The sequence below is a fragment of the Salvia splendens genome, chromosome 10 (genome assembly GCF_004379255.2).
Source record: "Salvia splendens isolate huo1 chromosome 10, SspV2, whole genome shotgun sequence".
Lineage (NCBI taxonomy): Eukaryota > Viridiplantae > Streptophyta > Magnoliopsida > Lamiales > Lamiaceae > Salvia > Salvia splendens.
Genome location: NC_056041.1, coordinates 16,743,708 through 16,761,386, shown reverse-complemented (window position 1 = coordinate 16,761,386; position 17,679 = coordinate 16,743,708). Strand labels below are relative to the sequence as shown.

General features: G+C 45.2%; 1 protein-coding gene and 1 pseudogene across 1 annotated transcript; both read right to left on the bottom strand.

The window, feature by feature from the left end:
- Positions 1-612: 612 nt before the first annotated feature.
- Positions 613-9,052, bottom strand: LOC121750382 (annotated as a pseudogene).
- Positions 9,053-11,905: 2,853 nt separating this feature from the next.
- LOC121752118 (probable disease resistance RPP8-like protein 2) lies at positions 11,906-15,396 on the bottom strand. The gene is made up of 3 exons (XM_042147021.1): positions 14,874-15,396; positions 12,558-14,784; positions 11,906-12,109 (listed from the first exon to the last, which is right to left on the bottom strand). The coding sequence occupies exons 1-2, from the start codon at positions 15,312-15,314 to the stop codon at positions 12,568-12,570; spliced, it is 2,658 nt and encodes an 885-aa protein (XP_042002955.1). The 5' UTR covers positions 15,315-15,396; the 3' UTR covers positions 11,906-12,109; positions 12,558-12,567.
- Positions 15,397-17,679: the final 2,283 nt, after the last annotated feature.

Below are 17,679 nucleotides of genomic sequence, written 5' to 3'. Positions count from 1 at the left end.
TCAACAAACTTTACTTTTATACACTTTTGAATCTAACGGCTACTAGATATCAACGGCCGAGATCAAAAGTTCACTAACTAATGCCGATCCAACGGCTACTGAACGACGTTGCTCAATGAGCTTGATTGAGCTTCCAGCTTGATCTGATTCGATGTTGATCCATCAAAAACCCACACTAATTAATGTCAAACTTATGAATTTTGTTTGAATATGATTGCATAGCTCGAGTTTTACCACCAATAAAAAATTTGAAATTCACAGATTTCAAAATCGAAGGTTTCATGAAAACTTATAAAATCCCATTTTGCGTCACATTATTCATCTTAACAAGGCCACTCGTTTATTGGCCCATGTTTTAAACATGATAAGCCCGAGCCCAATTGTCAGCATACTACATATAACATACATACACATCTCAATAAAATTGTTTATATGATTTCTCTTAATAAATTATTGATAAAATTCTATTAATTGTAATTGAAAACTAAATCAAAATTTGTAAATTCATGATAACTAAATTATCGTTGCTTTTATCATTGCTTACGACAAATATAATAGCTTACCTTAATTATAAAAGTTGATATGTAGACATAAATATAAAAAGGTGAAGCCTTGTGGGTTGATTCTTCATATATAAAAAGATGAAATATGCATATAAAATTTGTTGAAGTAATAGATATTACAATGCAAATCTTGAAAAGAAATCTACAAACAAAGGTCTGATGGAATAAGCAAACCGTTATTCAGTAAAAAAATATTCACATATCTGTGAAATTCAACACAAACACAAAGGCCACATTCTCTCTACTCTCTTCGGCAGCAAATGCAAATGGCTGCGTTAGATCATCAGCCATCAATAAAAACTGTGACTCCTTCAACCTTATCAATCGGTGCATTTACTTTAGATAACAGATTAGATTAGATTGATAATGTATAGAAAAATTTAACTGATAATTAACTCAAATAGTCAGATTAAAAAGTGTACATACCTGTTTTGCTAGGAAGGGAATGGTCATGCCTCGGGAGGAAAAATGGAAAGCCTAAATTGCCTTGCAACATTGCCGTCGATCTCCTTTATCTTGGCTTCTATCTTCCTCGCCGACGCCGCTGCTCGTTCCGACCGAAACACGTCCAGCTTCACGAAACTGGGGACCTCGGCGAGCTCAACCGGAATCTGCTGAAGATCCTTGCAGTTTTTGAGCTCAAGGTGTTTGAGCCTCGGAAAATGATGGTGCGAAGCCAACCAAATCTTCAAATCCGTGCGGCCAATGTGCAGGATCTCTAGTTGCCGAAACCCCCCGTCGTTCGCCTTCCAAATCTCGCCATGGAACGCCTTATCCTTGAGCTTCAGCACCTCCAGCTTATCAAGCGACCCTATGATCGACATGTGCCGCCATTCCAAGGCTGTCGCCGACAACGTCAGGATCCTCAGTTTTGGCGGGAACTTGTAAGCCAGTGGGAGTCCCCTCAGCTGCACCCCCTGTTGGAGATTAGAGAATATCTCGCAAAGAATGAAGAAGATTACCTTAAATCAGGAGAAGATTAGACGAGATATTTAGACGACAAATTAGGGAGATTTGATTGAGGAAATCTTACCGTGTATAATACTCCCTAGGTCTATATATGATGTATCACTCCATTGTCAATATACAACACACAATTATACAATTCTACATGGCATCCGAGCAGGTTAGGCTCAGAAAAATATCATCATAGCCCAAAAACATACCTCTCTCGACCGAAACGGCGAGAAGACCAATCAAGCCAAAGAAATGACAGATGAGAAACCAAAAATCGAACCTGTGGCCGAAAAGATCAGGTCGAGTAAAAGTGTTACCATAGCCTTCAAGTTGAATGGCTTGAACTATCCATTATGGGCACGACTGATGAAAGTGTCCATAGGCGGCCGAGGAGTCTACCGCCACATATCAGGAGCACCACCTCCGCCACTGCCGACGGAGAAGGGATATTCCGATTGGGAGGAGATAGACCTAATAGTCTTCTCTTGGATAATCGACAATATGGAAACCAACCTCATCGCCGATTTCGCACATCACCAAACGGCGAAGGCACTGTGGGATACTCTCGCCGTCACTTTCGCAAGTTCGGCGGACTCATATCTCATATATGATCTGCGAGACAAGGCAGGCAAAATTATGCAAGGAGATTCAACATTAGAAGCCTACTGGAGCAGGCTACACGGGGCTTGGATCGACATCGATCGATGCCCTCAAAAAACCGTGAATTGCTGCGACAAAGGAGTAGCACAATACCGAGACATCAAATCCGAACTAAGGCTATTTAAATTTCTCACCGGATTGAACGAGAAGTACGACTGAGTCCGACGCGAGATCCTCAAAGAGGACCCCTACCCCTCAGCCAACGTTGCATATGGGTGGGTGAAACGGGAGGCGGCTCGACTCAAGATCATGCCACCGGCATCCGATTCAACCTCCATCACTGTCGGAAGCGAGACATCATCGGGGGTCGGATTCGGATTTGGAGCTCAAGAGTACCGCCAACCACAGCCGCAAAACAGAGGACATCCGTCACCGATGCAACGCTCCACCGCCAACTGCCGGGGAAGCAACAAACCGGACAAATCCAGGCTCTGGTGCTCACACTGCGGAATGCACAAACACACAAAGGAAACGTGCTTCCAATTGGTGGGGTATCCAGAGTGGTGGGAAGAAGAGAAGGCCGGAAAAGCCAAGATTGCCGTCGGAACCAACAGCGGGGGAAGAAACCCGACAGAAGGAAGCCAAGAAGCGACGGGATTCCAGGAGAAAAGGCCGGAGACCGGCGGCCTCCCAACCGGCGGTGGCGGGCGCGGCGAGAACAGTGGCGGTGGGGGGAAGACGGCAGAGGCAATGATCGCCTCTCTCAGATTGGATGGAGGCGGCAAAATTGGAGGTAAAGGGTTGGGGATTGAGAACCCTAACCCTAATAAAACCCTTATTGCTATTAAACCCTCATATGTCAAGTAATATGACAAATGCCCCCATCCCGAAAGTTATACAAAAAACCACCCCCAGCTCACTGATAATTGCGAAACAGACCCCATTTTATGCAAGAATTCATTTGCATGCTTAGAAAACTTATCATGTGCATTTGAGGCCCAAAATTGTGATATCATTGATGACACGGGATGGATTTTTGATTGTGGGGCCACCGACACTATGTCATATGACAGACGTGATTTTTTGGAGATTCATAATACTCCTAAGTCTCATATAAAAACTGCAAACGGAGGAATAACACCAGTCGAAGGGGCGGGGACTATAGAAATTTTTCCGAATGTTCATATTCCCAACTGCCTTTATGTGCCTAAATTGTCACAGAAGTTAATGTCAATTAGTCATGTGACTAAGGATTTAAATTGTACGTTGCTGATGCACCCAAACTTCTGTATGTTACAGGATATCCGGACGGGGAAGATTATTGGACGTGGCACTGAGCGTCGTGGGCTCTATTTTGTGGATGAGATTGCTCGACAAGATGGTGCGGCGATGCTTGCTCACGGATCCACTAATCAAGATGCTTGGCTCTGGCACCGTCGGATGGGCCATACCTCTCCGGGTTATTTAAAATCTTTATTTCCTAAACTTTTTGTTCCTAGAAACTTCTCTTGCGAAGCATGTGTTTTGGCCAAGAGCCACCGAAACTCTTTTAAACCAAATGATACTCGTGTTGACACGGTTTTTTCCTTGATACATTCTGATGTGTGGGGCCCAGCGCCTATAGGAACTAGTTCTGGTTTTAAATACTTTGTGATATTCGTGGATGATTGCAGTAGAACTACTTGGGTTTATTTCATGAAGCATAAATCTGAAGTATATGATAAATTTTTGCTCTTTTATAAAATGATCCAAACTCAATTCCAGAAGACCGTAAAAATCCTACGATCTGATAATGGGGGGAATTTTTAAATAGTTCCATGACAAAAAATTTTGGCGAACATGGGTTGATACATCAAACGTCCTGTTCCCACACGCCAGAACAAAATGGGGTAGCAGAACGGAAAAATCGAATCATCCTCGAAATGACTAGAGCCCTCCTATTTGATTCAAAGGTATCCCCATCTTTTTGGCCAGAAGCCGTAGCCACCTCCGTTTACCTCCTAAATCGCCTTCCCACTAAAACACTAAACCGAAAAACACCCATAGATCACCTTTCCACCTTAACCAAAATTCCCTTAGCCTTATCCCTACCACCTAAAACCTTTGGATGCTCCATTTATGTACATGTTCCCAAGCATGAAAGGAACAAGTTCTCCCCGTGTGCAATTAAGTGCGTCTTTATGGGATATGGGATTAACCAGAAGGGCTATAGATGTTACGACCCCAAGACCAAACGGGTAATAACCACCATGAACTGCAACTTCCTTGAAACCGAATTCTTCTACCACCTTGGGACTTAGGGGGAGAGTGTGAGACAGGGGGAGACCCAAGAAGATGACTCCCTTCGGTGGTATATGCCAAGTAACTTTGATTATATGCCAAGTAACTTTGATTCGGATCCAACAGAGCAAGCTGGCACTGTTCATGAGTCGATCATGTCCGTAGAAACGATCCCGACAACTCTTCCGCCGCGCTCCTCTGATCCAACTGAAACGGAATCCGAGGTAATATCTAGTCCGAATCATGATATTTCACATATTGTTCCTGACTCACCTAGTACAGAAGAAGAAGTGGGAGAAGATACTACAATTGACCAGAATACAGGGCAGTACGTGCTTTCTCCAAGGAGTACGAGAGGGATTCCACCCAAGAGATACTCCCCTGAACGAATAGGGAGGAGAAGCAGATACTCGGTGGCTAACTTTGCAGAAGCCAACATATCTAAAATGGCAAAAGCATTCCATACAGCGCTCTATGAAGAGGAGATTCCTAGAACCTTTGAAGAAGCCTTCAGAGTCAAACACTGGAGGGAGGCAATGCTCGTCGAGATGAAAGCACTGAAACGAAACGGTACTTGGGAGGTCAGTCCATTGCCTGATGGGAAACATACAGTTGGCTGTAGATGGGTTTTCACAATTAAGCGCAGACCAGATGGAAGCATTGAGCGATACAAAGCTCGATTAGTCACAAAGGGGTATACTCAGACTCAAGGAGTAGATTACTCGGAGACCTTCTCCCCGGTCGCAAAAATGAACACTATAAGAGTGTTACTATCCATTGCATCAAACAAGGACTGGCCACTTCATCAGTATGACGTCACCAATGCATTCCTTCATGGAGAATTGAAGGATCCTATCTACATGGAGGCCCCACCGGGCTTCATAGAAGAATTTGGACAAGGCAAGGTGTGCAAGTCAAAGAAAACCCTATATGGGTTGAAGCAGTCCTCGAGAGCCTGGTTCGGGAGATTCACAGAAGTTATGAAACGATACGGCTATCAGCAGAGTAACTCCGACCACACACTGTTCATCAAGCGGAGAGGAGAGAAGATCACCTGCCTGATAATTTATGTGGACGATATGATCATTACAGGGGATGATGCAGAAGAACTGAAGGATCTCAAGGGGCATTTGGCTACAGAATTTGAGATGAAGAATCTAGGAGACCTCAAGTATTTCCTTGGGATCGAAGTGCTCAGGTCTGGGAAAAGAATCTTCATCAGTCAACGGAAATATGTTCTCGACCTTTTGACCGAAATGGGAATGCTAGAGTGTAGACCAGCAGACACTCCAATAGTGCAGAACCATGGCCTTCAGATAATCAAAGGAGCAGCGTCAACCGATCGAGGCAGATACCAAAGGCTGGTAGGGAAGCTCATCTATCTATCCCACACTCGGCCAGATATTGCATATGCAGTCGGAGTGCTTAGTCAGTTTATGCATAACCCACAGGGGGAGCATTGGGAGGCAGCACTTAGAATTGTGCGCTACCTGAAGGGAACAATCGGACATGGAGTACTATTCCGAAGAAACGGACATCTAGATATTCACGGGTACACTGATGCAGACTGGGCAGGGAACCCTGTTGATAGGCGATCGATAGGAGGGTACTTCACATTTGTGGGCGGCAATTTGGTCACTTGGAGGAGCAAAAAGCAGAAGGTAATGGCCTTGTCAAGCGCAGAAGCTGAATTTAGAGGCATCAAGAGTGGACTCACTGAAATCCTGTGGCTCAGAAGAGTAATGAAAGAGCTAAACCTCGACTAAAAAAGACCTGCAAACTACTCTGTGACAACAAGGCAGCAATTAGCATTTCTGAGAACCCGGTGCAACATGATAGAACGAAGCATGTCGAGATTGATCGACATTTCATAAAGGAGAACCTTGAAGAGAATATTGTAGAAATTCCATATGTGAAGTCTGAAGATCAACTAGCAGACATCTTGACCAAGGCCGTATCTGCAAAGAACTTTCACGAAGTTTTGGGCAAGTTAAGTTTTGGGGATCCTGTCACTTAACTTGAGGGGGGGTGTTGGAGATTAGAGAATATCTCGCAAAGAATGAAGAAGATTACCTTAAATCAGGAGAAGATTAGACGAGATATTTAGACGACAAATTAGGGAGATTTGATTGAGGAAATCTTACCGTGTATAATACTCCCTAGGTCTATATATGATGTATCACTCCATTGTCAATATACAACACACAATTATACAATTCTACACCCCCGACAGTGGAGCAAGGAATGAGTCGTTTAGCAGTTTCAGCTTCTCGAGGTTGCTCAAGTTTCCCAGGCTCTCCAACGAGCCGCTATTGTCGTCCAGGAGCAGAGATAGCTTCCCACGAACGCCCAAACGCTTCAAGTTGCGCAGGACTCGGGTGAGATAGCCCTGTCAGTGATAGCCCTGTCAAAGACATGGCTATCACTGACAAAGACAGGAGCAGAGATAGCCCTGTCAAAGACATCTGCAGTGCAGGACTCAGGTGAGATGGTCCCCGAGTGGCCGAGGCGTTGGTTTTGAAATGGCGTAGCTGCGTCATGCTGAGAATGTCCGTTTTCATTTCGAGTGTTTGGGAATCCGTCCGGACGACCAGAGTTTGGATGTTCCATAGCTTTGTAAATGCTGGTGGGAGGAACTTTAGACTCACGGATAGGACGAGGTACCTCAGGTGAAGCAAGTGGTACATGTCGCTCGGGAGTTTGGTGAACTTGATAGGCTCGACGTCTAGAACTCGAAGAAGCTTGAAGCCTCCAGGGATGTGTGAGATGTCCCCTAGAGGCATGATTGATTCATCCCTCGGGAAACAAACAAATGAACGAACACTAGGGCCGTAAGGCTTCCTAGAAACAAAGTCGAGGATATTGGAGTGGATGCAGAGGCGACGAAACTTGAGTTCAGTTTCAGATGAAACTGAAGGCTGGAAGCCTTCAGCCTTGGACATCTTGATTTCTTGCAGGAAACCTTCCCGGTTGCTTCCAGCTTCGGTTAAGCAGAAGTCACGAAGCATGTCATGGATCCAACATGTCTTAACTTTCCCATTGAATTTCAACTTGACTGCTCTGACTAAGTTCCTGTTGATGAGCTCCTCCAGATAGTTCTCTGCAGTTTCTTCAAGACTGACATTCTTCTGTTGTATTAGTCCCTCCGCGATCCATAGACGAGTCAATTTCCAAGCAGAGATTTCATAATCTTCAGGGAACATTCCAAAGTAGAGAAAGCACTCTCTCAAGTGGTAAGGCAATTTCTCATAGCTTAACAGTATAATATTCTCCATGCGTTTGCCCGCGTCCTTGAGGTAAGTGTCGAAGCTTTTAGAGACATCCTGCCAAGTAGATTTCATGACAAGGATGCCTCCAATGACTACAATTGCAAGAGGAAGGCCATCGCATCGTTCTGCGATGAGGCTTCCTTCAGCTTCCAGCTCCGGAGGGAACTTGGGCTCTTGGAAGACTTCCAACTGCAGAAGCAAAATACTCTCCTCCAGCGTAAGGAAACGCAGCATGTGAGGGCCCCTACGGCGCTTCACATGCCACCCAAGTTCCTGCTGACGACTAGTGATCATTACTTTACCCCTGGGATTTCCCTTTGGCAAGGCAATGTGAAGTTTGTCCCAATCCTCACAACTCCACACATCATCCATGACGAGGAGGAACTTTCCGGTGTCCAGGTAGCTGAGCACCATGTCGGCTAACTTCTTGTCGGATTTGGTTTTGATGTCATCAGTGAGTCCGGTGAACTCCTTGAGAATGGATAGAAAGATATCCTTCTTTTTGAACTCTTGCGATACATACACCCATATACGTGTGGGGAACTCGTACTGGATTTCTGGATCGCGGAAGATCTTCCCTGCCAACGTCGTCTTGCCAAGCCCAGGCATTCCAACAATAGTGATCACATCAAGCTCCGCGCACTCCGCATACAGATATTCTTTCAGTTTTTTGGCCTCATCGTCAAAACCCACCACATTCGTTTCCCTAACTTGAGGGGCCTGTTTCATACAAACTCACAAAAATCAATTAAAAAAGCAAATTAACAACCAAGCAACATATAACTAACAAGAGACATTGGGTTTTGGATGAGTATTAATTATTTAATTTAGAGCGAGATTAGCAAAATAAAAGGGCTTTTATGTACTAATAATTCGAATTAACGATCAAGTAAACAGATCTGAAGATGGATTGAGAAAATAAAAAAGCGTTGACTGACCTCGTCGTCGTCGTGATCAGCGGCATCCTAAACAGTGATGTTGGCGAAATCGATGATATTCTGCTTATCCTTGTAGATTTCATCGATCTTCTGAAGCACGGCTTCGACCTTGTTGGCGATGCTGACGGTTTTGGGGGTGCCCTGGAAGGCTTTGCTAAAGTAGCTCTTGGCCTTGTTCTCGGCGGACTGAGTGACGTAGGCGTCGATGATATCCTCGACCTCGTAGACGGCGTTGCGGATGCGGCGGATGAGCTCGCGCAGCTTGTCGTCGTCCCTCCAGTGCTTGGGGGAAAGCTTTGAAGAGGCGGAGATGGTTCTCGAGCTTCTCTACTTGATCCTTTGCGTCTTTCAGCAGATTCGCGTGGTGGACTAGAAGTTGCTTTAGGTTTTCTAGCAGGAATTCTACTGCTGCGTCCGCCATTCTTAATCTCTCTTTCCCTCTCTAATTCTCTGATACGAGTATATCTTCTGGAATATTTAGCATATCTCTATTCCCATATCGTTATTATCTTGTTCACCAAGTTAGGTTATTCATAGGAGTATTATAAATAGGACTATTGTCATTCTCATTATTCAATCAATGAAATAAGATATTTTTACGCTAATTTTCTATCTTCTTCTCCAAGCAAACGTAATTCTTATCGTGGTTGATCGACGGGCAAAGATTCTCGTGACTTCACGGAGGAATTGAATCGAGTTAAGGAATTCATCCTTAACAAGTGGTGCTTTCATTGATGAACTTACCTTTCATGGCGAATCGAGCGGCAAATCAGACGGAACAAATTGCGGCGACTGCCGCTGGTGCAATTGTCGGGGGAGAGGCGCAATCTGCGTCGTCCCTAGCGATGAATTCACCGACGCTGGCGTTCGAGCATGTGGTAGCGTCGTTGGCTAGATTGGAAGCAAGAATCGATGCGTCGGAGCGACGCACAACGATCGCACAGCATCCGGCGTGACCAGATCCAAACCCGCCAGATGAGAATTGGTGTCGGGAGAGACCTGACCCTGGACAGCAGACTGCAATCTTCACGTCAGCAACAGCACCATCAACAAGGGACAGATTTGGGTTTGGTAAAGGAAGCCCTTCACTTGGACCGCTGCACTCTGCCCCACCTGGTGCGTCGCTGTGGGATCGATCCGGAGAAACCGTCGCTTCACATCAGCAACTAGAGTTCCCTTCAGCCAGGAGCGCGATTCAGCCACCGAGAATTGAGCAGCAGCCGTGGGATCGAAATGACGCTGGTGTCGAGGGTTTTCAGAGACGCCGATCCACTACTTGGGATAACCCCGCGCATAGGCTCGACGGTCAGCCGGGGGGTATTGCGACAGAGTGGGATGGGTACGTCGCATACGACGGATTTCGGGGGCGACGAACGACTGCATGAGATAACCCCACGCATAGGTTCGACGATCAGCCTTACATAGCCCCGGTCTACATAACTCCACCGAACTATCAACAATTCAGCCACCAAAACTGGCAGCCAATGGTGCAGCCCTCATATCCACCGCCGAATTCGAATCCACGCCACCACCACAACCGCTTACATATGATCATCCGCTTTCTCCCGGCTGGCCGCCCCCGCCACCGCAACGGAAATTAGAAGTTGATGACATGACTTCTGATTTTGCAACGATCGGTGATGTAAAGAGTCAATCCGTTTATTGCCCTAATGATTATTGGGGGTCTGATGAATACGAAGACGATGTTGATGTTAACTATATGAGAAGTGACGATGAGAAGGGGGCAGAACATAGGAGAATTCCAGCCACTCAACCAAGAAATTGTCCTGGGCAGCCGGAACACCTCCTGTCGCGATCAAAGGCGTCGGCTGACCGATCGTTGCATCCACCAACAACAACAATGTCTGCTAACCCGCCTTCCCCAGTCGCGTTCTCGTCGCCGTGCAACACCTATATCAGTGGAGAGGAAGAAACATTGTTAGATGATGACGAGGAGGTTGATTCCATTGTGGAAGTGAAGAAGGTCATCGCATCTCTCGAGGCTTCTTGAATAACATCTCACGATGTTGTGGCAAACTGTTCGAGTGAAAATTGTGGTGCTTATCTATGTGAATTAGTTGGAAATAAGATTGCACCGTCCTTTCCAATACATTTGAAGGAGATTGCCTTTATCTGTGGGGATTTGCGTGTTTGGAAACCTACACGTTTGAATCCTCGATCAACATCTCTCGACATCGATGCGAGGTTGATCCCTTCGCGCAATGACACGTCATGTGTGAGCATTCTTGGAAGTGAGGAGGACGAGATCGTGATTTTAGAAGGGATGATAGAGTTCCAGAACAGGTTCAAAGTTGATCCGTTGGCGAATCTGGATGATGAAGGGAGACGTTCAGTTGTTCGTTGTGCGTTTAATCCAGGAGGAGACGTCTGTCTACAATTTTTGGCTTTCAACTCTCACTTCGTGGTTTCGACCTTGAGGACAAGGTGGATTTCAACTGTGGGGGAGTTGATACGAGTATATCTTTGGGAATATTTAGCATATCTCTATTCCCATATCGTTATTATCTTGTTCACCAAGTTAGGTTATTCATAGGAGTATTATAAATAGGACTATTGTCATTCTCATTATTCAATCAATAAAATAAGATATTTTTACGCTAATTTTCTGTCTTCTTCTCCACGCAAACGTAATTCTTATCGTGGTTGATCGACGGGAAAAGATTCTCGCGACTTCACGGAGGAATTGAATCGAGTTAAGGAATTCATCCTTAACATTCTCCCTCACACTAACGCATTTTCTCTCCAATAATTTGTTTGCTGCTTTTTCAATAGTTTATGATTGTGAAAGATTCCGACTAGGCCAGGAGATTAAGTGGAGTAAATGTTTTTTTTATCAGTGGAGTACTACCATTTAAAATGAACGTCGTCAAATTTTGATTTTTCCACTAAAAATGAATGTATCATATTTATGGGACATTGCTAGAATGCTGATATAGAATTATACTCTATATAGCTAAATAAATTTTCAAAGTTAGATATGATGATTAAAAGTAAACAAATACTAGTACAGTTTGATAGTGAAGTGAGGACGTATTGCATGAAACATTTTGTGTTTGATTACATAAATCAATAAATTGGAAATTTAAATTGGAAATTTAATTAGTTCCAGGTCATATCTTAGTTTACAAAATAGAAAAAGAATTGGTAGACGCTGAAAAATGAAAATTTCACAAATCCGTTAGTTCCGTTTATTATGGAAATTGGTGAAATGAAATATTGGAACAGAAGAGTCCATTAAAGTAAAGACATAAAATATAAAAGTAGAGGGAGCTTGGAATATGTGTTGCCACTAAAATGCAAACGACAATATGATTATTATTGAACATCAGTCCACAATATTTATCACTCAAAATGCACAACATACAAAGATAGGACCCATTTGATCAAAGACAAGATAAGCCAATAGGCAATAGGCAATAGGCAATAGGCAATAGGCAATAGGCATAATCACCAACTCCGTTCACTTCTTTGCATCAACTACCTGCGCGCGCATAGTTGTAAATTGTAATCAATCAACCCTTAAACAAGCTCCAATTATTGGTGCATTTTAGAGATTAAATGCAGCTACACTCAACTCATTCTAATTTCTTGTTATATTGCATTCTTGTTCTATTACTACATGAATCTTCTTAGTATCAAATCTCATTCACTCGCTTACTTCACATGAATCCATCAGTTTAATCTCGAAAAAGCTATTCAATCCATCCTAGTTTTGCACTTGGAACTACAACTCAATTATACTGATTTTTCACATGATTATCAATTTTCAACAAATTAATGTCATAGTGAATGTTGAAGTAGTGTAAACATAGTCATCTAAGTCATTCTTTTACTTTATGTGCGAACCAGGATTTATATATAGCATAAAAATTCATAAAGAGGAATATGGAAAATGAAGTAATGGTGGATACAAAACCGATTTTACTTACCAAATAGTTTTCATGCCTCTGCAGGAAAAATGGAGAGGGTGAAGGTGGCGCCACCCTTCTTGGCCTTAAGAAGCTTGGCAGAGGCATTTGCCTCCTTACAGCGCTGCAAATCCAAGTATTCCAGCTTGGGAATATCAGCCAGCGCTAACGGAACTTCTTTAAGCTTCTCACAGTTGTGCAGTTCAAGCCGCCTAAGGCTCGGGAAATGATGCGCAGACGCCATCCAGATCGACAGATCCGTCCGACCAATGTGCAGAACCTCAAGAGCATCGAAGCCTCTCTCATCCACCTTCCAACTCTTTCCCACAAACGCGTTGTCCTTGAGCTTCAGCACCTGCAATTTCTCCAACGATCCTAAAATAGACATGTGACTCCAATCCAGAAAAGTGTTCAGTAGAGTCAGGCTCCTCAGTTTCACCGGGAATTTATAGGCCGGGGGGAGGCCGTCAAGCTTCCCATCCGAAGCCGCCTTTGGGAATACATCATTGAGAAGCTTCAGTTTCTCAAGATTGCTCAGTTTCCTCAGACTATCAAATGATCCACTCTTGCTATCAAGGAATAAGGATAGTTTGCCACGAATTCCAAGCTTCTTCAGATTGCGAGCCCTGTCGAATACTGCCTCCGTGCAGCTCTCCGGTGACATTGTGCCGAGGCTCTGAAGCTTCTCGCCTTCTTTGCTGTCTTTACCTGGCTTGGCAAGAGTGGTGCACGCGTTCGTCTTCAAATGCCTTAGCTGAGTCATGCTCATGACATCTGCTTTGATCTCAAGAGCACGTGATGTTGTGTCGACTACAAGAGTCTGTATGTTCCAAAGCTTGTTGAAGGCTTTGGGGAGAATAGAAGCCTTTGAGTTCGAGTCCAGCTTCATGGATAGCGCAAGGTACCTCAAGTGAATTAGCTGGTAGAAATCACTTGGTAGTTTGCTGAATTTGAGGGGCTTTGCTTCTAAAACTCTCAGAAGCTTAAAAGCTGCAGTAATAGCTGAGATTTTGTCCGTTGGCAGCTCTATATCCTCAGCGAAGGTAACAAACGAGCGGACGTAAGGGCCTCTCGGGTTTTTATTGAGAAAGTCCACAACGTGCGAGTGGATGCAGAGGCGACGATGCTTCTCCCCTTCAACGACGGAAGGTTGAAGCCCTCCATCACTAGACTGCTTGATTTCTTGGAGGAAATTCTCCCTGTCTTTCCCACCTTCAACCCTGCAGAATTCACGTAACATATCATGAATCCGACACGACTTGACTCTCCCATCGGCCTTCAATTTCTCAACCCTAACTAGATTCCGATTGATCAGATCATCGAGATTGTATTCAGCAATCTCCTCCATGCTAAGGCCATCCTGAGGCTGTATTAGTCCTTCTGCAATCCACATCCGGATCAATTTCCACGCCGGGATCTCAAAATCTTCTGGAAACATCCCCAGATAAAGGAAACATTCCTTCAAGTGGTAAGGCAACTTCTCATAACTCAAAGATATGATCTTGTCCATGCGATTCTGTGGATCATATTGGAGGAACGTAGTGACACTAGATGAAACTTTCTCCCAAGCAGCAACAGACCTTAAAACCTTGGTGGCAAGAACGCCTCCTATCACCACAATAGCAAGTGGCAAACCGTCGCAGTTTTCAGCTATCTCTCTCCCTACACCATCCAACTCAGAAGGGAACTCCGGCTTGCTGAAAACCTCCCACTGTAGAAGCTCAACACTCTCCTGTAAATTCAAGTTACGCAAATGGTGCGGCTCCCTGAAGCGGTTGGCATACCTCCCCACGCCCACTTGACGACTGGTGATCATGACTTTCCCTGTCACGTTATGCTTAGGCAAACAGACTCTGAGCTTCTCCCAATCCGTGGGCTCCCACACATCGTCCATCACTAGCAAGAACTTGCCTGCCTCTAGAGCACCCGATATCTCGTCAGCGAGCGCTGAGGCGCTCTTTTTGATGTAGTCTTCCTCGTTGAGGTTGGTCACCATCTGTCTCAAAATGGAAAGAAACACCTCCTTCACTACGAACTCTTGTGAGACATAAACCCATATACGGGTGGGGAATTCGTATTTGATGTCGGGATCGTGATAGATCTTTCCGGCCAACGTAGTCTTCCCCAGGCCGGGCATGCCAATGATGGAGATGACATCCAGATACGAAGTGCTTGCGTTCAGATACCCAACTATCTTGTCAGCTTCATCTTTTAGACCCACCACATTATCTTTCCTTGATGGTGTAGGCTGAGTTAGTTAACAACATATGCTAATTAGAAGTGATATTATAGTTTAATTGATAATAAATGAATGAATTGAAAGAGGGGAAAATGTACCTGAAGAGCGTCTTCGTCGGGGCCATCGTTGGCGTTGGCGAGGTTGACGAGGTCAAACTTGTCCTTGCCGCCGTAGATCTGGGTGATCCGGCTGCAGATAGCGTTGACCTTCTCGGCGACGTCGATGAGGCTAAGGCCGTTGGAGGCGTTGAATAATTTGGAGAAGTAGCCGTGGGTCTTTTTCTCGGCGGCCTGGGTGACGAAGGCGTCGATTACGTCGTCGGCGTCGTAGATCACACCGCGGATGTCGCGGACCAGCTCCTTGAGCGTGTCGTCCTTGCGCAGCTTCTTGCTCGACACCTTCTTCAGGAAGGATTTGAAGAATCCGACGTTCTCTTGCAGCTGCTCCACCTGCCCCTTCGCGTCTTTGATTAGCTGCGCGTGGTGGAGCAGCAGCTGCTTCAGATTTTCCAGCAGGAACTCCACCGCAGCGTCCGCCATTTTTGCTCTCTCTTTCTCTCTCTAGATTTTGGTCCAAGTTCCAGTTAATTATTGGGCATCTTGCTCTCGATTTTTCGAAAGGTAACGTTAAACTTTAGGGTGTCCACTATAAGGCGGACAAGCTCAATAGCCACGTCTCAGTTTTTGTCCATAGCCCCAATTTTATTGTCTATAGTCCCAAAATTTTGTGTCCGCCACTATGGTGGGCACCTCCAATAGCCCCCAAATTTTATAATCAACTTTCATTTTATAATATTTCAAGTAATTAAGAACAAATTTATTGGGCTCTTAGTGGATTAGAAGAAGCCGACTATACGAATTAAAAACAAAAAATAAAAATAAAAATAAAAATAAAATACAAATTAAAATTAAAATTAAAATTACACACTAACTTAAAATTAAAATCACACACTACATTGAATCTAGTACAAATCACTACCAAGTTTACACAACGCCACTACCTCCCCTACGTGCTCACACTTCTTCAATCAAATCGGCCTGCAGTGTGTTATGTGATGTGGTCCTGCGCATATCAGCAAAGCGTTGGATCAAATATTCATTGCTCCGTGGTACGCCCATCTGGATCGGCGCGGAGGCGACACCGTGACTTGTACTTGCACCCTCTTTCGGCGCACATCGCTCTGCCGCAAATCCTTCATCTTCTATTATCATATTATGCAATATGATACAGGCTAACATAATATTCGCGACATCATCTTCGTGCCAAACTCGTGCCGGACACCGTATAATAGCCCACCGCGATTGGAGGACACCAAAAGCCCGCTCAACGTCCTTCCTAGCACTCTCTTGTTTGCGCGCAAAATATTGTTTCTTCGGTCCTACCGGTTGGCGGACAGTCTTCACGAATACGGGCCACCGCAGATATATTCCATCTGCCAAATAGTAGCCCCTACTGTACTGCGTACCGTTGGCTACGAAGCTGATTTCTAGCCCCTCCCCCCGGCACTCCTCGTTGAAGAGAGGCGACGACGGAAGAACATTGATATCGTTGTTCGAACCTGCCACGCCGAAATACGCATGCCAGATCTTCAGACGGTAGTCCGCAACGGCTTCCAGTATCATCGTTGGATGTTTGCTTTTGAATCTAGTAGTGAACTGGCCTTTCCATGCCACGGGGCAGTTCCTCCACTCCCAATGCATGCAATCGATGCTTCCTAACATTCCTGGGAAGCCGTGCATCGACCCGTGCATATCAAGTAGGCGCTGACACTCATCCGGGTTGGGCTTCCGTAGAAACTCCCCACCGAAAATTTCCCGGATCCCCTTACAGAACTGCCTAAGCACCGTGAGGCTGGTCGTCTCACCCATCTGTAGGTATTCATCGAACATGTCGGCTGGTCCAGCGTAGGCAAGCTGTCGGATTGCAGCGGTGCACTTCTGTTGTGTGGACAGCCCGATCCGGCCAGCCGCATCACGCCGGAGGGTGAAGCACCGGTAACGCTCTGCCAAATTCGTCGCTATATAGTTGAACAGCCGCTGCGACATCCTGAATCTCCGGCGGAATATCTCGGGTGGATAACGGGGGTTATCCACGAAGTAATCATCCATTAAACGTTGGTGAGCACCGACGTGGTCTCGTGGGATTGTCCGCCGATGAGTAATGGTGCGAGGGATCGGATCCTCCGCATCCTCCGCCAAACGGGCCGCTACCTCCTGAGCGGCCTGGTGTTGCACCTGTTGAATCAGAGCATTCCAGTTGTCTCTCCACAAATTGTTCATTTCCGACCCCAAATTGTAGTGAGAGAAATTTGTATAGATGTTGTGTTTGAATGGTGTGAAAATAATGAATGGAGTGGGGTGTATTTATAGGTGAATTGAAGTGTTAAAAACAAATTTTCAAAATCGCCCCGAACCGTCGCGGCTAATGTCCGCCGCTATAGGCGCCGCGCCTATAGGCGCGGCTATAGCCCCCCCCCCCCGCCGCGTCCTCGCCCCGCACCCGGCGATTCCTCGTCCGCCGCCCCTCCCCCACCCGTCGCGTCCACCCCCGCAGTGGACACCCTTCCCACTATAAGGCGCCCCGCTTCCGCTCCGCATCCTCCCCAAACGCGGCTATAGCCGCTGCCTCGTTATAGTGGACGCATCAATATGGACGTGATGAATGATGATATAAAAATATACTCCTCATTTCGGTCCCCACAAAATAGTGCTCTATAAAGTAAGAATAAAATGATTTAATCGGTCATTATAAATCTCCACTTATTACAATTTTATCAAAAATTGTTTCTCATTTCTATATATACAACATGAGTTTTTTTAGTGTTGACTTACGCAAACAATTTAATTTATTTAAGTTAAATACATGATCCACTAAGAAAATTCTTTAAAAAAATACAAATCTGAC